This window comes from Columba livia, chromosome Z (genome assembly GCF_036013475.1).
Source record: "Columba livia isolate bColLiv1 breed racing homer chromosome Z, bColLiv1.pat.W.v2, whole genome shotgun sequence".
NCBI lineage: Eukaryota > Metazoa > Chordata > Aves > Columbiformes > Columbidae > Columba > Columba livia.
In genome coordinates, this window is record NC_088642.1 from 68,221,217 (window position 1) to 68,247,992 (window position 26,776).

The 26,776-nt window shown below is 44.3% G+C and overlaps 4 protein-coding genes and 1 non-coding gene across 9 annotated transcripts in view; 2 read left to right on the forward strand and 3 right to left on the reverse strand.

Annotated features, from left to right (window-relative positions):
• Positions 1-197: 197 nt before the first annotated feature.
• Positions 198-9,214, reverse strand: DNAJA1 (DnaJ heat shock protein family (Hsp40) member A1). The gene is made up of 8 exons (XM_005514563.4): positions 8,927-9,214; positions 8,576-8,753; positions 7,315-7,419; positions 6,939-7,166; positions 5,387-5,501; positions 3,314-3,429; positions 2,666-2,766; positions 198-1,951 (listed from the first exon to the last, which is right to left on the reverse strand). The coding sequence occupies exons 1-8, from the start codon at positions 9,056-9,058 to the stop codon at positions 1,733-1,735; spliced, it is 1,194 nt and encodes a 397-aa protein (XP_005514620.1). The 5' UTR covers positions 9,059-9,214; the 3' UTR covers positions 198-1,732.
• On the reverse strand, positions 6,454-6,559 carry LOC135577476 (small nucleolar RNA SNORA66). The gene has a single exon (XR_010469289.1). It is a non-coding gene; the product is annotated as a small nucleolar RNA SNORA66 (small nucleolar RNA).
• A 128-nt stretch (positions 9,215-9,342) lies between the features above and the next one.
• On the forward strand, positions 9,343-20,500 carry APTX (aprataxin). 5 transcript variants are annotated; one of them, XM_065046293.1, is made up of 8 exons: positions 9,343-9,565; positions 10,687-10,823; positions 11,748-11,794; positions 14,210-14,551; positions 15,982-16,041; positions 18,786-19,012; positions 19,844-19,947; positions 20,280-20,500. In XM_065046293.1, the coding sequence occupies exons 2-8, from the start codon at positions 10,694-10,696 to the stop codon at positions 20,432-20,434; spliced, it is 1,065 nt and encodes a 354-aa protein (XP_064902365.1). In that variant the 5' UTR covers positions 9,343-9,565; positions 10,687-10,693; the 3' UTR covers positions 20,435-20,500. The 5 variants fall into 5 exon arrangements, with proteins under 5 accessions (XP_064902365.1, XP_064902366.1, XP_021137878.2 ...); XM_065046294.1 differs by having other exon boundaries at positions 9,344-9,561; XM_021282203.2 differs by lacking the exon at positions 9,343-9,565 and adding an exon at positions 9,869-10,215.
• A 438-nt stretch (positions 20,501-20,938) lies between these two features.
• LOC102087911 (actin-like protein 7A) lies at positions 20,939-23,349 on the forward strand. Its single transcript, XM_005514569.4, has one exon. The coding sequence runs from the start codon at positions 21,967-21,969 to the stop codon at positions 23,137-23,139; it is 1,173 nt and encodes a 390-aa protein (XP_005514626.4). The 5' UTR covers positions 20,939-21,966; the 3' UTR covers positions 23,140-23,349.
• Positions 23,350-25,555: 2,206 nt separating this feature from the next.
• The window catches only part of ELP1 (elongator acetyltransferase complex subunit 1), a 34,110-nt gene continuing 32,889 nt past the window's right edge, over positions 25,556-26,776 (reverse strand). Inside the window, exons 35-36 of the mRNA XM_005514560.4 lie at positions 26,505-26,583; positions 25,556-25,697 (exon numbers count right to left, since the gene is read on the reverse strand). Coding sequence (XP_005514617.4) covers positions 25,630-25,697; positions 26,505-26,583 — 147 coding nt within the window. The 3' untranslated portion in view covers positions 25,556-25,629. The remainder of the gene's footprint in view (positions 25,698-26,504; positions 26,584-26,776) is intronic.

Sequence of the window (26,776 nt, forward strand, 5' to 3'; positions counted from 1 at the left end):
GAAAACAAGTACCTTATTTTAGTACTGTTTAGTCTCAAGACCGTCGTGCGGGAGCCCCAGACCTAGCCAGAGGTAGGATGACTTTCTAGTCCTCTCCTTGACTCAGCCAAACTGTCCCCCTGGCAGTGCAAAGGCCCCTGCTGGTCACATTTGTACAGCTCACCGATGAGCTCATTCAAGCAGAATTTGGAATGACATTTTGCTTACAGAATTTTATTCCTGCTGAGACAAAGAAAGCAAAAAGGGGAAACATGCAGGGGATCACTATTCTGTAGGTACCTGAAAGGGAACGATGTTCAAGGTAAAAAAACACAGTACCAGCTGTCCTTATAAACTGAAACCCGTAACACAAGAGCTAGAGATTTTTTATAGACTAACAGTTTCCAGGTATTCAAGTAACATGTGCACTGTCATGTACAAAAAAAAAAACTAAACCAGAGTTCTCTTCATGACACTTTTGCTTCAGAGCAGTACGAAAACCATAAGCTCTGTCCCAAGCCAGATGGTAGAACAAGACTAAACTACCACACCAGAGGTTAAATCTGGACCTGTCTTCTCAGCGTATTTCCTGAAAGAAGTTTTTTGCCAAGATTTTTCTGTGAATAGCTGTCTAAAAAGCAGGGGGTGGTGTCTTTAAACCAACATCTGGTCTAAGAAAAGAGGCAATGAACAATTTTGTAATTATATTGGAAATACTTCATCTACAGTAATTAGAACATTCATACATTATTTTTCAAGAGTCAGCTTAAAATAATGCACACAATACATGAACTTCAGAATGTCAGTTGGTTGTGTTCACTGACAGCAAGTTTCTCTCCTCTGCAGGATCACATATGCCCACCAATGGGGCTGGTACCGCTTTCCATGACACACCACTGAGTGGTACCCAGTGTCAGTAACCAAGGTGGAAGTCAGGCTTCACATGCCAGCAGGCTGACAGGTTCCAAACCACATGTGTGCTGATAAAGCCTGGAGGTTTTTACTCATGCACAGCAGTGAAGGAAGCGCCTGCAGCAGCCAAGCAACCACTGGCTCTATACACAGTACAGTGCAGGACAGCAGCCTAAGACTAGTCAGCAATGAACTGCAGAAAGCTTCACATCTAGCTCCAGGATCAGGACCAAAGCTGGCAGAGGCAGGGACTGTCTGACCGTAAGAGCAGCAGCTTCAGAGAGCTTGTGGATCGCATGATTTTAATTGGCCTGTGAAGGCTGACCACATCCTTGCCAGCTTCACATATCATGTGATTGCACAAGAGCCAGTCCCTATTTAACTAACACCAGTACAAGCCCAAAACATTAACATATTATCCTAAGTGGTACAAAACTTAACTATATCTTACCATGGATTGTAAGTACTTGTGCATACTTTATTAACAGAGTATAAGATCTAAAATTCCTAAAAACACCACCACCGAATCTTAGTTTAAGCCTGGGCAATTAATTGCACACATACAGGAATTGAAAACCTTAGAATAAAAGACAAGCAAGGAAGTTTTCTTGCCCAAGTATGAGTGGTGAAGTGCAATTAACTTCATTTGAGCTTGCATCCTGGAGCTTTATACAAATTGCAAAGTCACTTTAATTACTTAGTTTATTTCCTTATGCTTTTAGAAACAACTATGGCTGGGTAGAACAACAGATAGCAGGAATTGAGGGTGAACAGCTTGTAGTCCTTCACTTATCCCCTAATGCGTACAAAACAAGCATCACAAGTTAATTCACTGGCCCATTTATGATGTCTGGCATTGAACACCACCTCTAGGGTGATGCTCATCATCTTCATAGACTTCCCCATTATAGTGGTGTCTTCTTTTTTGAGATGGATCGAAGTCCACTAAATCCACTTGTTCCATTTCCTCAGTTTCTTCTATTTCCTGCCTCATAGGTAGCAGTTTTTCAAGTAAAGACAGCTTGTCTGAGGAGAGGAAGCCACTCTCTGGGAAGTTCACCTGAAATTATCAAGAACCGGGGTTACGCAAGTCTGCCTGAATTGGCTTTTTTCCATCCCACTACAGGTCAAGTATCTGACAGAGTTAGCTTTATCACCACTGATGACTTAAACCCAGTGCTTAAAATAAAATATCTAAGGCTATTTTTTAATGCCTGCAAGAAGTTAGCTTCTAATGCTGGCAACTTAAACAAACAAGTCTTATCCAATATTTCTTCTGTCTCAGGCTGCTCTCTGGAATCACCCTAGAAGCAAGGAACAGGATATACCAACATCAGCGATACAGTTGAATCTCCCCTAAAGCCACAGCAGGGTGTTCTGTGGCAGCTCACAGCACCAGCTTCTCTCCAGAGAAGAAATCAGCATTTTCCAGCCTAGCCCCTTGCTCCAGCACAGGGGAAGTTATTAATGCATTCTTCCTACAGGATGATAGAAAGTAAAGAACTTGCCAAACAAATAGAAATTTGCAAGGTATCTGAAGAAATTCTTCCAGTACTTAATGTTCTTTCAGCACAGAGCGTTCTGGAGCTCTCTCTTTGTTCTGAACTGTAATTCTGTTTGAATGATTACATGTTCTCACCATTGTTAAAACCAAATACCAAACCAGGACATCTGATAATCGGTGCCTCTTCTTGTGAGGTAATGCTTAGAAGTTAAATTTTGGATGGATATTCAGTGCTGAATGGTTACCATGGAAGTAATTTGATCCACTTACCCTGAATTCTATGATCAGACGTCCTTTTTCATATGGTCTGCGATAAATTGGCATACCTTCATTCAACACACACTTAATAGCCCCATGCTTGACAACTTGGCCTAAAAAACAACAAAAAAAGGGTCCATGCAGGCAACAGGGGCAGTGCTAGTTTTAACTCACTTCAATATTCATGTAACCTTTTACATCATATTTAGACAGTTACACCAATATGTAGTAGTCTAATAGGGATTTACTGCCTGGTCACTTCTGAGTAGGAAAGCAGGCTGACGTCTACGTTACGTTCTTGTAACCTTGTTATGCTTCCCAAAGGAAGCATACTTACAAATTTTTAAAGTGCTCCATCAGTTCCAAGGCTGAAAAAGTGGTTTTCAGAGACCCATGGCCTTCAATTCTCATGAAGTATCCTCAGGATACAAGTATGTCCGTGAGGTAAGGTCTGTTACTATATCACGCAAAGAGAAAGTTACTGCTAACTGCTATCCAAAAATTCTTTTTAAAGATTTGTACTGCAAAGACTAGGAAAAATAAGCTTGATACCAGCACACACCCCTTGTACATCAGCATGGGATGTTTCTGCTCCTTTAAATTTGCAGCTTACATTCACTGTATGCTTGGACTTCTAGCAGAAAGCAAAGCAACACTTACCAGGATGGGAAGTAATAATAATAGTTCTATTATCCAGCGTTGTGATAGGTTTTTGAAAGCCACATAGTGCTTCAACCAGTTGAATATCCATAGACATAAGAAGGTCTTCATCTCGCCTAAGAAAGAAACAATCAATAACAGTCACAGAGAAGGAGATGCAGTAAAAGGAAACATACTCAACTTCAGTATTTAACTTGGCAGGGACAATAATTCTAATGGAAGCCTGGGCAATTAAATGAAGAATACTGAACATACATGCAGCACCTCAAGCCAGCAATTACAGGAATGGCAGCCATGCTGAACATCATTATTAAACAAGTCTAGCACAGAAGTGTTTATTGAAGAGAAGTAAATACAGCAAAGCTCACTTGCATTCAGTTTCACTTCACCACTCCTTCCCAATTCTAGGAAGAAGTTATCCCTTAGCCTCCTAAACCTTGCAACTGGGACAACTAATCCTTTCCTTCATGTAGATTAATACTTTCATAAGTGCACCAGGTAGCTCTACATTATTCTGTTACACTTGGTCTCTGAAGATCTGGTACTAGGGAAGTTTGAACAGGTCATGGCCACTCTGGGTTATGATGTTATGAAAGCAAAAAGACGTATCTGGAAAACATAATGTAATTGTTTTAACTGCTTATTGTCACTTCAACACGCAAGCACTAGAGATGTCTGCATGTCAAAGGCTACAACACCCTTCAGCCTATTCAAAGAACTTTGTTATTTCACTCACCCTGTTTTAAAGGTGTCTCAAAGGAGACCTGCCTGAAGAGTTAATTTTAGGCTGCAACAGGTTAGAGGCAATATTCCACTTGTCTAGAGCAGCACAACCTCAGCATAACCCCTTAAGACCAGTAATATCAAGGGTTATCTAAGGACACTAGAAATGAAGGCAGTGGGCAGAAAGATGGACAAAAATAAGCCAGCGGAGTTGTGACTTCCAGTTCCAGGTAACTGTGCAAACAGTCTGGCCCAGACTGTCCCTTTGGCATAGCTGATTCAGTATCTGGTTTCACTGGAAGTTAAGAAAAATCAGCTGAGTAAGCTTATCCAAAGCAAACACAACTGATTCTTAACCTGTGAGCTCAGTGTTCTTTAGCATAGAGTTCTGGCACCAACTTCCAGCGCTCAGCACCACACAGGACAGTTGGGCAAATCAGCTGCAGGCTTCCCAAGAAGCTCTGACTCACCATTCCTATTTACAAGTACAATGTCCATGGTCGGTGCTGAGACAAATGCTATCTCTACATCCATCGATTCTGTTGTTACTGCTCTGAACAGAAACCGCAAGACACCAAGTGCAACAAATTTCTGAGAGATGACCGGTGTTGCTTTTAATTGGACCAAAATGTACTGGGCAGACTCATTTCACAAACAGTAACTTGAAACAAGGAGGGCTGCAACACCAAGCAGTACCGCCCAGTAACACTAAATACTTGACACATGGTCAACACTGCTTGACTCACTTTTACTTTCGCAAGAAAAGACAGACAGGACAGACTACACTGACCAGTGCACTCATGCAGGAAATTAGTGTGGGCAACCACCTTTGGTCAGAAGGATGCATGCTCTATTCAGTAAGTTTGTCATAAATAAGATTCCTGAGCAAAAGTAAACACACTACGAGTGTTATGTGCCTTGAAGCCAATTGGGCAATGAACAGCTCCCTACACTAAATGGTAATTTTCTGAAGTGATGGAATGCTATCCTAGAAGGAGCAAAGAAATAATCTGAGGCATTCATATCTGCTAAACAGAATACTGGTATTTTAAGAGTTCTTAAAATTCCAAGATCTGTAACTGGTTTTGTTTACCTTCCACCCCCTTCCACTGCAAAACCTCACAAAAGAATATGTTCTGCTACCCGAACACAAGTGGCTACGACTAGTTGGACCAGGATTCCTCCACACCTCAGTGTTCCTTTGGCCACCCAAACAAGCCCACAGTTGAGTTCTAGCCACATGATCCTATCTACTGATATTTCCAGTAGATAAAAAAGGTGAGTTGTAACCCAGGACGCACGTGGACAAGCATCTCAGGAGTTAACGCAAAGGACGCCTAGAGTTTTTACCTTGTAAATACAGAGTGGTCTTTTTGATCCAAGACAATAATAATGTCCCCTGGCTCTAGTCCTGGCTCTTGGTCGCCTTCACCATGGAATGTTATTTTCTGACCATCCTTCATTCCTGTTGCAGAAAACCAACAAAAAAAATTGTTCATCCTTTTAAGTAAACAGCAGAAATAAGGAATATTTTTACAGGCACAAGCTGGTACCAGGAGATCTCTGGATCTTTAAGCTACACCATCTGGACCTTCTCTGGAAGCATTCATACTATTTTTTTTTTTTAATCCACTCATATGTCCAACAGATTTTAGTGGTGCCAGTGTGAACTGTGTCTCAAGATCATTAAAATTAACCGTAGTGTAAAACGTTCACCTGAAAGGATAAAGTCCTTAGGGAAACAGTATCAAACCAGCTTTTATCATATAAACAAGTACTAAAATAAAAACAGAAACACTGCATACAAAATACATTTTAAGAGCAAGCAACTGATCAGCTTCTTCGGTTTTATAAATATATGTGGCAAGGCTACTTATGAAACATGATCTCAGTGCCTGCAGAGTGCAAGACTGTAACTGTCACATAAGAAACCCATTTCACCCACACAAGTCTCTGTACTAAAAATTCTAGCTGCCTCATGCTAGCTCAGTCTGTTTTTCTATAAGGAAAGGAAAATAAACTAGTCCCAATTATTTCCCTCACTAAAATGTGTGTAACATATTCCCACTAGCCCTTGTATTTAGTGTTATTGTAGTGTAGTTAGTTAGTGTAATTTTCCCTATTAAAACAAATCCAGGCATTGCATAAGATGTGTTTACACCTACAGCAGTTGCAGGTGATAATCAGGCACAAGTCTGTAGCAGCCATGTGCTTGTCAGCTCGCTCTGCCTTACAAGCGGCACTACTCCAGAGACTTCTCCCACCAGCTTCTTTCTGAGCAGCCTCCTCAGCAGAGAGGCACCTGTGACTCAATGCTGTTGTGTTCTCTCATCACCATGAGGGTTTGTGTATTGAGTTGCATTTTGCCAGGCAAAGAGCACCTGCATGGTGCAGCACTGTCAGGGTTGCATAGCAAACAGAGTTCTAAGCATGAGAGGCTTAGTACTGTCTCTGCACCCCATTGCTATAGCAGACCTGGTTCCCCTTCACACTGAAACACAGTAGAAGTGATCGAGTCTGCAGGGTTTCCCTACAGGCAGAGAAAACTGATTAGGCAAGCTGAGCCAATAAATGATGAGATTTTAATCAGTCCAGTCACCTGGACAAGACTCATGCTTATAAGGTCGCTCAAATGTACTTCACTGCTTACAATACTGCATGTTTCAGAATTTGTTCTCAGTTATGTGCAAAAGTATTAGATACGAAGACAGAAGTAATCAACCTTCCCCAAAATAAGTCTCCTACTTTTTAAAGGCAGCAATAGGCAATTTTAATGTGTATACATATTCAGCAATGTTACTCACCAAATCAACATCATGCATTTAACAAAGCTTCTGTTTTAGTGCAGCAAAGTCAGTCAGTATATCCAAGTTCAACACTTCAACTTAGTAAGAGACCTCACCTTTGTCAATGTGAACTTCTAAGATCTTCTTCTCCCTAATAATTTTTCTGCCAGTGCAGCTCTTACAGCGGTCCTTGGGGCTGATGCGCTCTCCATGCCCCTGACACTCCATACACACAGACTGGATTTGTTGCACCATTCCTGGCCCAATCTGGTGAATTCTGATCTGCATGCCTGTTCCTCTACAGTTAGGACAGCATTCTACCGCACCTTTCTTGCCACCACGACCTGAGGAGAATGAAAATTTAGAGATGGATGGTTATGCGTTGCCAGAAAAAAACCCAAAACCAAACAAACCAACAACAAAACCCCTAAACCAAACCAAAACCTGAAAGCTTTAGAATCAATTTGTGCTTGGTTTCAGTTTCACTGTTACCTTCACATTTGTCACAGATAACATTCTTCTGCAGTGCAAGTTTCCTGGTTGCACCGTTGTACATATCTTCTAAACTGACCGACAGCTGATGGACCACATTTTTGCCTGTAAAAGAAAACAGATTATTTACTTAAGCTTGAAAGCTTGGTCTCCAAGTAACAGTAAAATTCCCATGTCTCTATGCTCAAGTCATGACAAAACAAGTCTATGAACTTTAACATCCTATTTTAATATAGCTTTATCTTGTTTTGCTGATATTAGTCAATAGCCCCTTCCTATCTGATGTCCCATTAAGTAACAATTCAAATGGCTTTGTTGGTAACAGTTCTCTATTAAAATAAGTCAGACTCTTCTATGAAAGCATAAACTGTAACAGAAACAAAGTATGTAGAACCTCAGATTTAAGTTACATGGTGCAGGCTTTCATTTTTAACAAAATGACTGACTGTGTCACCTGCAAGGAAGTGGGGGAAACACACTTTCTTCCTCTCACAGGGGGACTTTCTGGAAACTGAAATAACTACATTTTTTACACGCAGCAATTAACTAGAACTTCAGCTACTGCGGCCTTAATTTTTTAAACGATACAAAGTCCTGGGTTACTAGGAATACTTTGATACAACACTGTAACATTTTGACACAAATCTTCTTTTATCACCAGATCTACACCAAGAAGGGATGGGGTCAGCACTACTCAACCAGTTTAATTAACACCAGAGCCTTTCCCAGTGTGATTAATCTGGAGTTTAATTTCTGAGCAGTATTTTATTGCAGCTTCAACTCAATTGCACTGAACAGCACAGGAAATCAAAAAGGTTTCACACACTCAATCTGAACTGGCTATCTTATTTAGACAGTAGTTACTTGCAATTAAAGACCAAATTCACATTCAGACACTACACTTCCAGTAGTTTAGTTAAAAAAATCACTTTAAGTTATGCTACCACTCCACTTCCTCTTTAGCCTATTAGAAGCTGAGCTTATGCTCAGATAAATGCTTTTCAAACATGAAATCTGGTTAGTTATTAACATGAAACAATGCACAAGAGACCACTGTATGAACCAAATGCCCTCCCCTGCTTGTTTCAAGTGTTAAGTGATAGGAAAAATGTTTCCTTCCATATTAAGATCAAGCCCGTAACTTCATTTTGACGCTATTTAAAGTCTTATGTGTATGGCATTCTCCTCAGAGACTCTGATCCTGTCTGCCACAGCACTTACGCCGTAAAGTTTGGTAAAGAGTCAGAAGATAGCACATTACCTCTCCTCTCCCTCTGCATCCTCCCTCCGCCGCCAAAGAACATATCGAATATGTCCATGGGTGACCCGAAGCCACCACCAGAGCCACCCTCTTTGATGGCCTGCTCGCCTCCTTTATCATACAGGTCTCTCTTCTTCGGGTCGGAGAGGACTTCGTAAGCTTGGGAAATCTGTTTGAACTGCGAGAGACAAACACCGCGCTTCAGCCACCCGGGCCTGCGAACCCGAACAGCCCCCGAACGCCGCCCAGCCCAGCCCGCCGCCCTCCCGTCCTCCAAACCTTCCCCAGTCGGACCCTCGCCCTCCCTGTCAGGACCCCCGCGCCAGCCGGCCCCGCCGCCCCGGCACAGACCTTCTCGCCCTCATTGGGGTTTTTGTCAGGGTGGTACTTCAGCGCCAGCTTTCGGTAGGCCTTCTTCAGCTCCTCGGCGGAGGCACTGGGCTTCACGCCCAGCACATCGTAGTAAGTAGTCTCCTTCACCATGGCGGAGGGCGGCCGCTGAGCACCGGGCGGTCCCGCACCCCACGGCGGCTGCTCGCCCAGCGCCGATCCCGACTTTTCTGGAAAGTTCCGAGCCGGTGCCGCATCCGGGCGCTTTTGAGCCGGCACCGCCCCGCCCCGGAAGTCCCCCCCCCGCCCGCCGTCAGGCTATGGAGGGCGGGCAGCCAATAGCAGTGGGAGGTGGACGGCGGCTGGCCAATCACCGCAGCCTCTCAACAGTGAGCGTGCCCGCCGCCGCCACTCCCGGCGCACACTGGCCGCGCGCCGCACTGCGCATGCTCCGGGCCCTGCCACGCGCAGCGGGCGGAGAAGCTCGGCGCGCGTCAGGGCGCCGTGCGGCGTCAGCTGCGCCGTCTGCGTGTTGCGGGGCAGTCGCCGCTGCGTCCCGCTACGCGCGGGAACCGGGCAGGCCCTACCCGCGCCACCTCCCACGGCCCGCGCTGCCGGCGCGAGGCCGTTCCGCGCGGGGAGGCACCGAGCTGCAGGCGGGTACGCAGCGGGCAGCCCGTTCGGCGCCTTTCCGGCCCCCGCTCCACATCGCCCCGCGGGCCTGGTCACCGCCGGGGCGCGGTTACCGCGCGGCCGCTCGACCCCCCGCTCCGAGCCGCGGCTCCCGCCCCGCCGCGCGCCGTCTCAGAACGCGTGCGCCGGGCCGCGCGGGGACACGCTGCGGCAGCCGATTGGCTGGGCCGGCCGCGGCGCCGGCGGCAGCGCGCGCGGAAAGGGGAGGGGGCGGCGTTGCTATGGGGACGGGGTCCGGCGCCCCTCCGCTCTGGGGGCCTGGCGGGCAGCACTGGTCGGCGCCCCGCCGCCCGCGGGGATCCCTTGCGTCCGCATCGGCTGTGCGGTGCTGGTGGCCGTGGTTTTGTGCCATCCCCCCGGGTGGTCGGGCACCGAGGGTAATGGCGGCTCCCCCAGGCAGGGTGTGTAGTGAGCACTGGAGGGGCCCGGCCGGGACGTGCGGCTGGCTGGGCATCACCGCCCGCCTCATGTTTCTGAGTGTGTGACAGAGTTGGTGTCGCACTGGGACAGAGAGTCGCTTTCCACACCGCAGAGCTGGGAGGTACAGCGCCCAGCGCCCAGCACCAGGCAGGGAGGAGAATGTGGGATCTTTGTTGTCCAGGTCACGTTTGTGTAAAGTTGAGTGTCCAGTTTCATAGCATGATCCATCTGCAGATTGTTGCCGAATGAAGCTTTCCTCCTCTCTTGCCCTCTCTGCCTTCTGCTGCTTTCTTTGTGTTGGTGTGTGAGTTAATCTCTCAGATCAACTCTGGTTCAGTGGGAAACAAATCAGTTTTTCTGAAAGGCTTTTCCGTTGGTTAGGTCCGTTGATCCAATTGATTTTTCCTATACATCATACATGGATGTGAGAACATATGGTATATTTAGAAGGAAGGAAAATAGGATTACCTTTTCAACTGCAACTTGCTCTTAGTTTATGCTAGTGTTAATGCTGTGCTTTACTTTGAATTTCAGAAACATGAGCCTGGTTAGCAGAAGTGACTCAGCTAATGAATGGCTGACAGCAGAATTCTTGGACCCTGTTTCACAGAAAGGTGACCCATTGGGAAGCTGCATGTTAGTAACATACTGTTTATTTTGCTCTATAGCACAGTGATGCGTGTGTGCTGGCTTGTGGGGAAAGAGAAATGCAGTCAGCGTGTGAAGCTGCCACACTTGGAAGCAGTGGTAATCGGGCGTGGCCCGGAGACTGGGATAACAGATAAGAAGTGTTCACGGCAACAAGGTAAGGTTTAGCTCAAATCCCGCTTTCTACATGGAGCAGCAACCAAACTTGTGAAGAGAGACAGAAATACAGCACTCTTGTTTATAAGTAAACATCATTCTTCTGTTTGGCTATATTACAGTGAAGGTAATGGACCAGTGTTTTGGCCTAATTCTTAAGACTGCTTTGAGCAGGGCCTAAATGGGAAATCACAGTTTTTCCTTGAAATCTAAGCAGGTGTTCCATGTGCTTGCTTTTGCAGTCACTGGCTTATGGCCTCCTTTCTCTGCATGGTCCATAGTGTTGCCTGATTCTTGAAGACATCAAGCTTTTATAATAAGCACTTATGGAGATCTCTAGGTCCTAAAAAGTCGAAGGAGACGTGTAATAGGAAGTTTACCTTAGTAAACTAAAGCATTGAATCATAACATGAGTCCCCAGGCCCACAGTTATGTTCCACTGCCTGTACTCTTTGTAAAGAGTGACACTTCATTTTCCTAGTCTTCTACCAGCTGATTTGTAGTATGACTTGTTATTTTATAGATGCACTGGGAGAATATATAAAACTATCTGTGATCTATAAAATACTCCCCTTTGCATCTTCTGTGCCTTATCTTTCTTCCCTCTGGACAGAGTTCTGTTCCATGCCTGTTGAGAGCTGATAAGAATAGCAAAAACTCCCACAGATTTCACCTTTATTCTGAAACAATTTTGCTGATCCGTGATGTGAAATACTTAGGTGTGACTCAGTGTATGGGTCGGTTCTGTTTTACCTGCGGTCCTGGAAACAGAGGATGAGGTGGCAGTGTTCTTTGTGTATAGATCAGCTTCAGAAGGTAGCAGGTCTTAAAATACAGGAGTGTTTTCTGCAAGGGGTGGTTCAGCAGAGTTCTGGCCTTTTTATTTATACTGTTCTGTGACACTTTGTTCTTTCTTTTGTTCCAGTTCAGTTAAAAGCAGACTGTAACAAGGGTTATGTCACAGTTAAGCAGGTATGTTTTTAAATATACAACATTTTTCATACTTACTGGGATGGTTGTTGTACTTAAACTCCACAAATGCCACAAGCGAAGATTCTGATCAGCAGGTCTGAAGGGCCTGAAGATGTTTTATGACGGAGAGGACAGCGAGTGGTCCTCAGAAGGGATCTGTCTTTTTTGTGTGTGTGTGTACCTCAGTGTAAAGACTGCACGATTCCTTTCAAATAGTCTCCAGTCTCAGACAAGACAAGACTTGCAGCATCAGGGCACACTGCTGTGAATCCTCAATCTGTTCTTCCAAGCTCTGTGTTTGGGAGATTCTGGAGGTCTTCCCCTAAACTTGCTCATCATGCCTCCTGAGCCTTAAATGTCTGAGCTGAGGCAGCCCTTCACTTATGGTCAAACTGGTTCTTGTGTTAATGGGATGGGGCAGTTGTGGAAGGTTTTTATTTGATGGCTGGTAGAGCCAAAAGCGTGGTCACCTCTGGGAAGTGACAGGACACGAAGCAGCAGTGAAGGCATCCTCATGTACTAGCTGGATGGATGTAGGCCTACTCTCATGAGGACCAGTATACCAGAGATAATATGAAAGGAACATTTTCTAGCTTCAGGTGCTGGGGCATGTGTGTGGACAACATGTCAATGTGTTCTGTCTACTGAGGAGGAATGTCTTCTGTCAAAACAGCCCCAGTGCTCAGTAAGCACACAGACCCCACCAGTATCTGGTGAATCCAGCAAAGATGTCTCAGAGTGTTTTTCACAGAAATCAGCCTTAGCTGCAATTTGGGTGCCATGTTACTGGAATTTCAGGGCTGGGAGTACTTTCTGGTGGCGGATGTGAGCGTGTTTTTGCTGCCTGCTCCAGAGGTGTTTCTCAGGTGATAAGTGTGCGTCACAGGGTTCCAGTGCTCAGTTTGATGGCGTATTGGAGGGTGTGTATGGTACTTGACATGACTGAAAATGCAGAACTGTGGACTGATGAGGTTCTGGATGGAATCAGGCAAATGCTTCATCACAGTGAATACCAAGCGATGAGAGGCACAGTACCATCTTGTGAAGCAGGCAGATATCGCAGCGACAAAGCTAAAGGAACATTCTGCGACAGAGTTTATCAGTCTCAGGGAAGAGCTGGTTTCCTAAAGCTTGTTTCATGAATAAACATTAACCAAAAGCATTTGGTGAAGTTCGAGACTCCTGATTTCCCTATGGTCACCCTCTTGATCAGGCAAAAATCATCTATCAAGCAGTCACTCTAGGTAGCCCAGGCCACTTTGTGTTGTTAGTTATGCCTGAGACACAGGAAGATGTATTGCTTTTCAATTATCAGCTAAAGTTCAGGTGGCTTCTCAGTCTTAAAGTGTTTTGAGGGGAAAATTATTTTAGAGTTGCATAGTTTCATAAAGTGATGAAATGTGATGCAGGTAAAAATTTGACCTTGCTGTCCTATTTTTCTGCTAGTACAGAATAACTAGTGTAAGATCCAAAATGAAAATAAGTGCATTAAAATACAGATAGGCTGGTATATATAGTACTTTGCATAAACTGAGGTGAACAGAGAGGTTTATCCTCTCTTGAGGGAACAGGAAATTGTTGTCACCATGTTTAGACACAGTCTTCTCTAGGCTGAAGAAGGGTTATCACATTTGGCTTGGCAAAGGAGGAAAAGACAGGACCAAGGAGCTGATCCCTGCGAAGTGGACTCTTCTAGAGACTCACAGATACTTTCTTCCTGATTTTCTTTCTTTTTCTTTTTTTTTTTTTTTTACTTCTACTGTGCAGGAGGGAGTGTGTTGCAAGTGTTAGCAGTGAGCTGTGCTTGGTGAGCCAGTGGTTTTGAGCCCAAACGTTCTTCTCTCTTGAAATGAGCCACAAGAGTTGCTTATGTAATTGAAGGCAAATGTGTTGATGGGACAGCATTTGGTAGAAAACAGAAAACAAAATGTAGAAAAAAGGAGAAGCAAGATAAACTCATTTGAAAACAGGAATTTTCTGGGGATGATTGGACTGAAATAATTAGTTAAAACTACTCATACTCTTCAGAAATAATTGTTACTAAAGCTGTTATTATTTCAGCAGTTTTTTTAATAGGATTGTTTTGTTTGTTTGTTTGTTTTTGAGCAAGTGGCATAGGTCTTGCTGTAACTGTGTAGCCAGCTGCTGCAGAGCTGTGGGGTCCCTGTGGCACCGTGCCCCTGAGGGTTGTGCACTGACAGCTGTGATTGCCGTACTGGGCTGTAGGGAGGTGTCTCCAGCGTTGGACCTCTCTGATCCGCTAGAGCGGGTTGATGTGGGCAGAGAGTGCCATGAATACAAAACACATTTGCTTTACAGGGTACTTATACTCCAGGATGATGGGGCAGTAGTTGGTGATTCCAGTTACAACACCATTTGCTATTTTCTTTTTATTCCTTTGTCTCCCTACCAAAGATAGGAGTTAACCCGACTAGTGTTGATCTTGTGGATATTGGCAAAGATGAAGAGGTGAAAATGAAGCCAGGCCAAGTTCTTCACATTGTGAATAAACTTTACCCCTACATGGTGCAATTTGCTGAAGAGTCAGTGAAAATTGTTACAGAAGCAGAAGAGAACATAAAAATCAAGAAGTGTGGCAAAAGTGTGGCAAAGTGGCACTCCTGTGAGAATGATGATGTAGAGCTTGTGCCCAGGAAAACAATGAAGAGGGAGGTGGTGAATACACAAGGCAGTTCTGCAAATCTCAAACTAAGCAATAGTGGTGTATCTCCACATGAAGGAACTTCGAGTAAGAAGGCAAGTATATCAGTAACAGTACTTGTGCTTTTTCTCCTGGGGTTATATCCTCCATCACGACTTCTGTGGGTACTACTGGTGGAGAAGCATCTCAGGTGAACACAAATCCTCAGAGTATTCAGAGCATGAGAGCTGATGTCTGCTGTGGCAAAGGCTCTGCTCCTGCAATAACCTGAGAAAGTTACCTGTGACCCATTCTGACCTGAGCTGGGTGGGTGGGTGTGAAGGGGCTTGATTGTAGGAGGTGATAATTTAATCTCTGGTTCTTGCTGCAGTTTCTGCTTAGAAGGACAGTCCATGTGAGCTCATTCACACAGGGATACTGTGCTGCCTCTTGAGATGAAATCTGCTTTGTTAGAAATAGAGCAGTGGTTATCTAAAAGCTTACGCACAGAGAATGGAACAACTTGACCTTTTTTTTTTTCTTTTTAATTGCTTTTTTTCCCCTCTTCTGGTTTGATCATTCATTGTGGTAGAACCAGGTTTACATTAATGAATGTTACCAGCCAAGATCTTTTGAAAGGGAGTTTTTAGCCCCTGATGACATGGACAAAATAGAAGACTGCTTAGTGCATCTGGAACTATAACAGTGCAGTTCCTGGAACAGAAGGCACAGAAATTAATTGGCTCAGGACAAAATCTCAGTCCCAGGTTGAGGGGGGTTTGACCACTTACTTCGTTTGTTAACTCAAGCTAGTTATATTAGGGCCAGATTTGTGGTGGTACAAAGGGGGAGACAAGATGATTGACACTGTCTGTCAGCACTATAATATTTGAACATCTTCCTCTATAAGAATATGATGAAGATAATTATTGATAAAGCTTGTAAAGTGATCCAAGCAGATAAAACATTATCTGTTTTGAAAAAAAAGTGCACTTGAGCCACTTTCTATTAGGTGTGTGGTAACCAAGTTAAGAGATATCTGCTAGTGTTGGCTTGATCTTCCTGTGCCTTTTTTGTTTCCTGTGCAAGCCACTTCTTGCACAGTATAAACAACTAAATACATCTAAGCGTATGCAGAGCATAGGACAGTTGACAGATACCCTTGTAATTCCTTTCGCCTTTGTGATCCATGAAGCAGAGGGTCTTTTTGTAAAATAATATGTCATTGATAGTAATCAAGGAGTGTGCTACAACATTTGTGTGCAAATTATTAAATTAAAACAGATCCAGGACTCCCTGTTGTCAAATTTCCAACATTTCAAAGACTGAACTTTGAATCTTAAGATCATCTTGTTAAAAGTTTTCAAAAGTAGCTTTGTGGGGGCAGGTGGAGCAGGTGTGTTGGCATTTATAGAAAGGAAATCATTTAGCTGTCATTCAGCTATTGTGCTGTTGTATAATAAAGAAAGCACTTAACTGAATGGTTTAAAACATATAACTGATTTCTTAATTATCTTTTAAAATATTTTTTCCTTGTGTGCCTTAGGAACATTTAGGCCACTGGAGTCAGGGTCTGAAGAGCTCCATGCAAGATCCAAAAATGCAGGTGAGAGGTCTGCACTTGTACTCTACAGTAGTTCTTGTCTAACAAAAATAAATGAGCTTTCTTTCATCCTTCTGCAGTTTACTTTAATGATCTGATTAACCAGTTGAGTACTGCATAAGGTTGAAAATGTGGTTGTATTCATTTGGGAGTCTCTACTATTAATATACTGATTTTGCAGAACACCATTATCTTAATTATCTTTGAACTCTCTACATCATTGTCAAATTCAGCTAACAGATTTCAAAAAGGTTGTTGGGAGAGCAGGCAAGCAGTGCAGTTGCTCTGGTTCCTTGGGGAAACAACTAAAATGAGGCTCTGTGGTTTGAAGCTGAGCAAGCGTTGGAGGTTCCTGTTTTCAAGCAGCCAGCACTGCCTTCTCCCGAAGCTTGGTGCAGTTTCCTGGTTCACAGTGAACTCTTCACTGCAACAACTCTATGCCAGCTGGCAGGATGTGACCCCTGGCTCTTCCTCCTTTTCTTTGTGCCGACAGGAATTTCCTGGGTGGTTTCTTCTATTCTTCTGCAGATTTTCCAGATGTACCACCCTCCTTCTGCTTCCCTGTGGTTGCATAATGGTTTTCCTTGAGCTTTTTTTTTTTTTGTTGTCTGCTGTGCGCTTTTGGGGAGCTCACAATCAAGACACAGAAATCAGACAAGTGTATTTTGTGGTGGAAGTGTATACACGCACTTCCCTATCCATGTATAGAACCTACTTTCATTTTATTTTTAAATTATAGAAAACATATAGACAACTCCTCAAAAACAGGTTTTTTAGCTCAGCTCCAAAACAGGGAGAATGGTCTCCATCAGTGCTCCACTGTCTGGCAGAGTAAGGCCTGAAGCTTGGGTCCACTGAGTTTGGTTTTTTTCTGGCTGACTGCTGCATGGCCACTTTAACATCAAAGGTGTGTTTTCCCCTTTGTACTTCTCAGCAAGAGTATCTGTCCAGGAGGGTGGATATCACACCTGTGATACTTGGTCCTTGAAATCACTGAATAATTTCAGTTGGAAAAGACCTTTGGAGGTCACCAGGTCTGACCACTTGAACTCGGTGTGACTGCCACAGCCGTTGTTTGAGTTGAGGTGGTCTCTAAGGATGAGGATCCCATGGCCTCACTGGGCCCCTTCAGGTTATGATCAGCCTCATGCTGAAAATAATTTCCTTGATAACTGATCAGAAGGTCCTTATTTCTTGATTTTGTTTTTCTTTTTTTTTTTTTTTTTAGTTCAAGTCTTAAGTGTTGAACTCCGTGGAGTTCTAGGAGCACTGGAGGCCCATTCTCCTGGAAATGCTAGCAGTTTCAAATGAGGCTTTCTATAAGGAATGATAAAGCTATTGAAATACTTGCTTACTTTTAAAATATGAAGCTTAATCTTCATCACCTAAGCAGAATTTCATATAGCACTTTCCAAGATAGTGCTTTCTTGACCCAAAAGATAAGCTGGATTTGCAGTTATTCTCTGAATGTTAGAACACAAAGAACTGTTTGTGAATTAATGTAAGCTGTATTAGTTGTGGTTCTGAACTAAGCACACAAACAACAGAATTCCTATCTTTGTTTTTTAATCAAATATTAAATAAATGGCAGTATTTCTTTCTTCTGAAAATACTTGATCATGATCCCATTTCCACTGGCTGCACATGCAGACACTAGTGTGTGTAAATAAAAATACGACAGCATCACCGGTTTTGCTGCTGAAAGAACTGGTCCTATGATTTGTGTGCTGATAAAATTTTAATCTTCCTTCCTGTAGAGCAAGACTGGTCAGCTCTGTATGTAAACATACGAGAATAATTAGCAAAGATGGCAAAGACATCATCCATCGCTCACCAATAGATGCACTACTAAAAGATCAGAGACACAGCATGTAGTTTCTGCCTCAGAACCTGGCAGATTTTTATTGCCAGGGCCAGATTGTGCCCCCTATCTTCCAGATGTTCTGCTGCTGTTTCTCTTCATCAGCTGCATCAAATTGTTGCAAAAGGAAAACCAAAATGGAAACAGGGGAAGAAGGGCATGATAGACAGGAATCTGTCCTTTTTGTGAGTGTTCTTACAAAGTGGCACATTGGGTAGCATGAACTGAAATAGCTCAGACTTGAATGTTTTTGTCTTTGCTGGCGGATGTCACTGGGCACACCACATGTAGCACCTCTGAGACTTGCATTTCTCTCCAGAAATCTGCAAAGGATGAGGCAGTCCAGTGCATTTGTACATGCTCTATATTGAGCACAGTGCCGTGATTTTTGTTTCAGTGACTGCAGACCTTGAATGTAGCCTGATGGAAACAGAGTTTCCCAGACATCACTGATATCTGAAGCCAGGTGATTTTCAAGAGAGTTCGTATCCACCTGTAGCAAAGCTTAACTTATTGCTATGTAAGAACAAAAAGCCTTTTCGTGAAAGTATATAAAGAGGGATGCTGGAACATTTTTTGTAGCTGCCTGGTGCTTGGTATGGAAGAGGATGCATATCCTGGACCAGCTTAGTTCTGGGAGAAGTCCTCCTTGAAGTGGAAAGCTCTGCTGCTTTATATTTGTTCCCATCTAGTAATCTTTCCTGGCTTTTTTTTCTGTCAGTCCCAGTTGCACTAGCAACACATACATGTGCTTAAGGACTTCTGTGACCACAATGTGGGATGTGCAGATGGATAACATCATCTCAAGGTCCACTAAATCTAGTGCTTATAGGACTAAGATATTTAGCCTTCAATCAGTAAATAATCTAGTTATTTGTTTTGCAAGGTTTACAAAGATGAAAAGACTGTAGTCATCAAGGATAAATATCCCAAAGCACGTTACCACTGGCTTGTGTTACCATGGGACCCCATTTCAAGCCTCAAGTCCGTCACCAGGGACCATCTTGAACTCCTGGAACACATGCATGCAGTTGGGCAAAAAATGATTGAACAGTGCCCTGACAGAGAGAGTCTGGAGTTCAGACTGGGCTACCATGCTATCCCCAGTATGAGGTAAGAGCTTGATGTGTCATCAGGTGGAGACCCTGTTCTTCCAGTTACACAGATTTGGGGCTAAATTTGTAACGTGATCGGCCATTGCTAAAGAGCAACTAACCCTCCTAAACGCTACCAGTGGTTCAGTGTCCAAGTTCTTTGGGTGCAGCCATGCACACAGTGCTGTGTACATGCCAGTGGGCTAAGCAGATGTCTTGGGGCTGCTGGGAAGTGCCTGTTGGTTTCCCCCAGCAGAGGCCTGTGGCTGAGGCTGCAGCACACCTCTGCTGTGGTCCCAGCAAAAGAGGCGGTGCTGCCAAAGGCCGAGTGCACCAGTTTGCAAGCAGAGAGTCAGTCTCAAGCCTATCGAGCCCTGCCTGATGCTAAGCAAGGATTTGAGCTTTGTGTGTAAATAAGTCCAGATCTCACAGCATCCAAATGTCTGTGGGTATTGCAGTCAGTGTTCCTCAACTGTTCTCCAGTTCTTGGATGAAGCTTTGAATTACTCATCCAGTCCTATTCGTATACTCTACAAAGTTTAAACCTCTGTTTTATTAAAACCACTGTTTCTGCCATTTTGGAAGGCAGCAGGAAAACACACGGTAGTTAGGAGCCAGCGGAATATGCAGAGTAGTGACCTTCACTGTCCAAGTGAAATGCTTGGCGTGAGACGGTGCTGCCAGGACTGACTGGGTTTCTTCTGTCGCAGGACTGTGGGTCAGACACAGTCAGGCTGGCCCATAAGGCTGGCAGTCCTGCTCTGCTGAGTCACCTTTGCAACTGATACCACTGCAACAGAACTTCGAGCATTAACATTATTCTTCTCTCTTACCTACATATTTGTTTCAGTCATCTGCATTTGCATGTAATCAGCCAGGATTTTGATTCTCCAGCCCTGAAAACAAAAAAGCACTGGAACTCTTTTACTACAGACTACTTCTTAAACTCTCAAGGTAATGATTAGAAAAAGGATTTCAAAACACATAATCCTGTTTGTGGCTTCTGGCTTTTTTTCCCCAAAAAAATCTCTAAGCCATAAATTCTATTGTAATAAGTGAAAGGTTTAATGTAATTTCAGATACTGGGGAGTAGCACTAAGTAAAAGCCAACGGAATTTTGTGACTGGCTTAGATTAGAATGCAGTCATCCTATGCTGTGCATGTGAACCAGCACCCAGAGATTCTGCAGTGTTATGTGTTTCATCATGCTACATGGTCCCAACACCTCTGGTCTCTAATTTTTTTGTGTTTGTGTTTGGTTTTGTTGTTTTTGTTTTGTTTTTCAGAAGTGCTGGAGATGGTAAGAAGCAAGGGAAAAGTGATGGTGAAAGATCATGTCTCTGAACTTCTCAAATTGCCCCTCAGATGCCATCGTTGCAAACAACAGCTGTCCACTATCCCACAGTTAAAGGAACATCTCAGGAAACATTGGCCAAAGTGACTTTGCAAAAATGATCTTACAACCTGTCTCCAGATTTCAGCCTAAAACAAAGACCTCAAAATGTTAGTGGCTGTGTGCGTTTTCTGTTAACTGGGATGACAAATGTAATGTGGGAAAAAGTGGCCTGGAAACAGCTGCGTACTAACTTTGGAATCGGTGTGTTTGCAGCTTTGTTGTGGTATTGCCATGCTAACCTATATGACAACTGGAGTCTGGAAGAAGCATTTTGTTTGAATGAAAGGATTTTTTTAAATTCAGAAGCTGAGTAGGTTTCTGCTGAGAAAGGAAAGAAACAATGAAATTGAGGTCTTCTGCATATAGCTGGAGTTTCTCTGAAGTGATAATGTTGTAGAGGCTGGAGGGGCTGACAGCAAAGTTGTCAAAGGAGTGGGAAGCAGCATCGGGTATGGTGTCACGGCACTGTGCCACAGCATGGCTTTAAGATCTTTGTGCTGCTGAAATTCCCTTTAGCTATGGAGCAGGCATCGCCCTTTGCCAGGGCAGTCACTACTCAGGCTCTAAGAGGGGCAGCCTGTCTGTTTCATGTACAAGGATGTATTTAATTGTCATAAAGACATGAACTCCCTGATAGGCAGCAGTCCGGAACTGGTTTGTGGGGTTCAATTTCATTCTAAGCCCAGCTTTGACTTGTTCAGTAAGATGCCCTCTGGGTGAAATGGCTTTCAGTAAAAGAGCACACAGAGCTTTTGTTTTACAAGGAAAATGCTGCTTGTAACTCTTTGTCCTTCTGTGCCCCCATGCAGCAGCCTGTTACTACACACACTGATGGGGCAACAGTGACTTGTTGCTGCTGGAAAAGAACAAAAATGTTCCTGTAGTGGAAAAGGCAACAGTTAAAGGTGAGGGGTTTGCCACGGCCTAGTTTCACATACAAGTCACATTTCAGTTTTTGCTGATGCCAGTAACATTATCCTTTAATTCAGAAAGCAAAACTTAAAAATAACGCCAGATAAACAATGACAAAAGCACAGCCAGTCTAGGAATCCACTCAACACAGTCAGCAACCAGGGCTTCACGTGGCCCCAGAGTTGAAGTAACACTGATGCTTAGCAACAGGCGCTGTTTTGGACCAAAAGCAGCTGCAGATGCTGGAGAACCATGGTCTTCCTCATGTGGCAGATGCAGGCCAGAATGGAAGCCATGCAGCTTTACAGTTAGAATGCACTGTTCATTCCCCATGGCCCATCACAGTGGGTGGGTGTTGTGTTTTTTAGCACCTCGGAACAGGTCCAAGAGAAGCACAAATACCTGCAATCCACCTGTATACAACAGGCGTGCAGCCAGGTCACACTTGTCACATGCTTGCATGGGGAGCACTGGTTTCTGAGGGGCAAGCCTACATGTGATGTCATAAATCAGTGGCATCAGTAGAACCACTGACGTCAGGGCTCCAGGCCCGTGTCAGCTGCTTGTGCTGCCCCCAGGTGGAGTGGTGGCAGGGCAGTGCTACCAAGAAGCACGTCCAGCACTCGCTGCGTGAAGTCGCAGCTGGACAGAATAAGTCCCCAAGAATGGCAGCAGCGGGCACAAGTCATATGAAATCTGAAAGGGACAGCCATGTATCTGCAACCGAGGGTAGCGTCAAGGCCAGGAAGGAAACTAAAGCAGTAGTTTTAGACATTGGCACAGGTTATTTAAAGTGTGGCTTTGCAGGGGAACCATGGCCTTCTTGCTTTGTTTCATCTATGGTTGCTAAGCCCATATGGGAGACCGGGAGAAATCAAGAAGAAACCTTTGTTGGAAGAGGGCTTCAGAACAGCAGTATACCCTTCACCTTCACCAACCCAATAAAACATGGCATAGTGGAGGACTGGGACTGTGTCCAAGATACTTTGCAGTGTATCTTTCAGGCAGAGTTGAAGATACAGCCAGAGAACCATGCTGTTCTGGTGTCAGTGCCTCCCCTGTGTTCCATCATGGACAAGGGAAAATATGCTGAGATCCTGTTTGAAGGACTTTGCCTGCCTGCCATCCACATTGCCTACCAGTCCCATTTATCCATGTACTCTTATGGAAAAACCTCAGCTCTCGTGGTGGAAAGCGGCCATGGAGTTTCACATGTGGTTCCCATCTATGAAGGTTATATTTTACGTAGCATCACTACGACAGTAGATTATGCTGGCTTGGACGTCACACGTTATCTCATGCAGTTACTAAACGAGTCTGGAAACACATTTACAGAAAACCAGCTAAACATCATACAAGATCTCAAAGAGAAGTGCTGTTACACGTCTCTGGACCTTACACGGGACTTGAATTTGCCTCAACAAATAGATTATGAGCTGCCTGATGGACACCTTATCACTGTAGGCAAGGAGAGATGCCTTTGTGCTGAAGTGCTCTTCAAACCAGAGTTATTTGGCTTACAGCAGCCAGGGCTCTTGCAGCTGACACTCAACTGTCTCAAGAAGTGTGATGAGGACATCAACAAAAAAATGGTGGGGAATATCCTGCTGTGCGGGGGCAGCACTATGATGGAGGGCTTTGCCAACCGCTTCCAGATGGAACTGGCCAGGATGTGTCCCAACGACAACATCATCACAGCAGTGTCCCCTCAAAGAAGGTGTTCTGTCTGGATTGGGGGGTCTATTCTGGCCTCGCTCCACTCTTTCCAGGAGCTCTGGGTTCACAGGAGTGAATATGAAGAATTTGGTCCTTCCTGCATTTTTAAAAAGTGCTTCTGAGGAAGACACTGGATTGCTTTAGAAAGACCAGCATTGACAAAGGGTACCTGAATCAATCCAACACCACATCCCTTCCACCCATTGCTGTAATGAAGAGATTTCTGATGCACGTGTATTATTCTTGTGATATTGTATGCCTAAAATATCTTGTGGGTTTATGTATGTATGTATGTATGTAATGAAGCTAGACAGCAGAAAGGTGACAAACTTCTTACTCTAATGAGAGAAGCAGTCTTCTGTACGGCCATATTTGCTCAGAAATTGGGACATCTCTTAAGCTAACTCAGTAGTTATATATTGATGCCATACCTGATAACTGCATCTGTTTGCAAGAACCTCCACAGAACTCAGAATAGCAAACTCAATGAGTCTGCAAAGACATCAGCAAAGGCATAATATTTTTCAGGATGACATGCATCACTAACAAAGCAAAAGAGCATCCTAGCAGAAATTAAGGGAAACCAGACTCTTGGCTGCTGCTGAAAAGCAGCTGAGGTTCAGCAACTGCAGAAGTAGGAAACAGGAGGCAGGACATCCCCCTAGAAGCTCATGGACATTGGGTGCTGCTTCCAGCTCTACCACTCCTTTGTCAAAGTTCATTCAGGAGAGAGAGGGGTAGGGGAAGACAATGGAGTTCAGTGACCAATGACCATGTGAATGATTTAGAAGACTGATCTTACATCTGGATGACAGATTTAAGTGATGTTACCTTGATGGGAGAACAGAAAAACGTCTAAGACCAGAGGGTCTTCAGCTTTGACCATCACTGTGATAGAAAAGCAGAAGTACCCATATACATATATTAAAGGAACCGTGGTGTTTAGGCACAAGCATGAGCCCTCAATAAGCTGGCAGTTTTTCTTGGGTTCTTTAAAGAGGGAATATCTCTAGACAATGGATCAGGCTATGCAAGGCCTCAGCATTTTCTGGCATCAGATTTAGGAATGTCAGGAATTAGTGGTGTCAGTACTGAAACTCAGTTCCAGGGCGAGAGCCCTCCATACCCTAGAGAGGACCGCAGACTCACTCATCACCCCTTTCTCCAGATCTGAAAGATGGCTTTTGTATTTCATCTTGGACTATGTTTTGCTACCATTTTGAAGACCCATATCTAGTACAACACTCCTACCTTACGCACCCTTTCATGTGCTTTGCCATCTCAAGGCTTTACTCTTGGGAGAATCACTTTGCAGCGTAATACGTGACAACAGGCTTATGCCATCCCCACACCACCCAGCGTAGTCCACGTAACTCAGAACAGCAGGAATTAACACCATTCCAATGCTTCATGAAACACCGACAAAGGATTGTTTTATCACTCCAAACCCCCATGGCAGCATGGCACATACAGTGCAAGCCAACATGGCCATCCAAATGTGATGGAGTTCTCGTATCACAAAAACAATGATTTGAAGCACTGGAAACATGCTGATGCCGTGCAGTAAGAACACAGCCCATTGCTATGTTGTGAGATACCTCCAACAGACAGAAAGTGCCTTGTTTGTGCTGGCGTTTTTCCACAGCACCTAACTGAAATAGCTGGCATTGAGTACAGCAGCTGCCAGGCCAAAATTAAAAGAGGGAGTGGTGGACTGCTACCAAAAGGTTTTCAGACTCACCTGCAGAGCTTGTCCCCTTTCTCTGCTTCCAGGACGGCTGCTGTTACACAGAAGTATTCTGAGGTAAAACCTATTTCTCAGGTATGAGGTTAAATCAGTTTCCAGCTGAAGCAGTTTTGCAATAGCACAAGGCATGATCAGGGTACAGCTGCTGATCTGTCAGTGCCACAGAGCAGCATTAGCTGATCTTCTTAAACTCAGATAATTAGGACAGTGTTACCCAGCAGTGTGTTACACTGACATTCCCCGTCCCCCTGCTTTTTTTCATGTTTACTCAAGATCTCCCTGGTGTGTATGAGCACCTTTCAGGACATAACAGCTGTTGGTACTGCAGGGTTCACTCTGAGGTAACAAAATTATTCTGATGACAATCCGGTGTTACCAACATCCAGCTTCAACAGAGAAACCACCACTCATTTGTTCAGCAACTACAACAAATTGCTATTGATACGGACTTACTGGTGAGATCTCTTAAGCCAGGTTGAACAGCTTAAAATGTGACCTGTCATCATGGCAGGTACCATCCACAGGAGGAAGCGATAGCGCAATCACCACTCGTGGGGTTGCTTCATCCAGAAGGGAGGGAACAGTGGTGGGAGATGTTAGATTCAGCCAGCAGCATTCTGAGCTGTACACCCTGTTACTTCCCAGCCTCACAAACTACCTCTGCAGTGGGATGCAAGTGCTTGTCCCCATTACCATGATGCCATGCAGGTCACAGTCACAACTGCATCTGTGGAGGGACCCTTCACTTGCACAGACCTAAGAACAGTGTATCAGAAACGCCAGGACAACAATGGTTGTATAAAGATGTAATGAAATTATATGAAAAGTTACAGTTCAGAGTCCCTTGGGATTCCTTGGCTTTTAGTTACTGGAGAAGATGCAGTTTCCACTGCAGATTTTTATTGAGTTTTGGTGGAATAAGTAATTCTGGATCTGAAAGAAAAACAGGATAAGTGTCAGAACAGAGGGTAATAGCAACATGGTTTCTTCAGGAGCTCTCAACTTAGTTTTCTTTACATCAGAGGACACAGAAGTCTCCGCCCACAGCAGAACTGCTTACAGAATTAAATCTCTGGAATAAATCAAGTTCCCTCTCCATTAAGTGTTATTGTTCATAATGAGAAGGCAACAATCAGTGGCATAAAGTAGAGCTCTGTTTGTTCACCAGCAACTGGGACATCATATACAACTGCCAGCTGGCTCTGTGTGAATGAGAGGCATGAGGTCTTCTCTGGAGCCAGCCCTGGCAAGTGTCAATAGGCAGGTGGTATCTAGAGGTTTATTAGAGGATTTCTCCAGGCAATTCCAAGACTAGTAGGGGAAGAGACTGTAGGACTAGTGGGGAAGACAGCAAAGGAGCATGATAGTCTGTAGCCTGGCCTGGCTGCCAAAGCCAGATAGAAAAAATCAGCAGGTAGGTTACCAGCAGAATTATCTAACACATTCCCTAAGAAATCAGATTTCCTATTCCCTCACAACAAACAGAGAATACACACACAGGAAGGCAGAAGCACAATCCAGACGGTACTTTCAGGTCACAAATTCAGAGGAAATAAAACCTTGTTAGGATGGCTGTTCACTTGCCACAAATTGGGAGCATGCATCATAAGGCAAAGCAAGAAACTCCCACAGCTGAATAAATGCTACAACCGTTGGCAGGTATTGGTGCTTGGCAACCCTCAAAACCCACTGATCTCACTGACATTTCACACCCACACCTAACTCAGAGCCCCAACTAACCTTGTACACCAGGAGCCATCATCCTCTTCTGCTGATAGGCAGCCATAATGCTGTTGGCAGTTGAACTGGGTCCCAGGACCTGTGTGAAGAAGCAATACCCATGTTTCAATCTGCACAAAGCAAGACTAATAGCAGGGATCCTACAAAGAAAACTGTTTGTCTCCAAAAGCAGAAGCAGCTGCCTGCAGGAGACCACACAGTACAAAGTGACTAGGAACATGAGATCAAAGCCCAGTAATGTCTCAGAAAAGTCGACACAGAGGTAGAAAGAG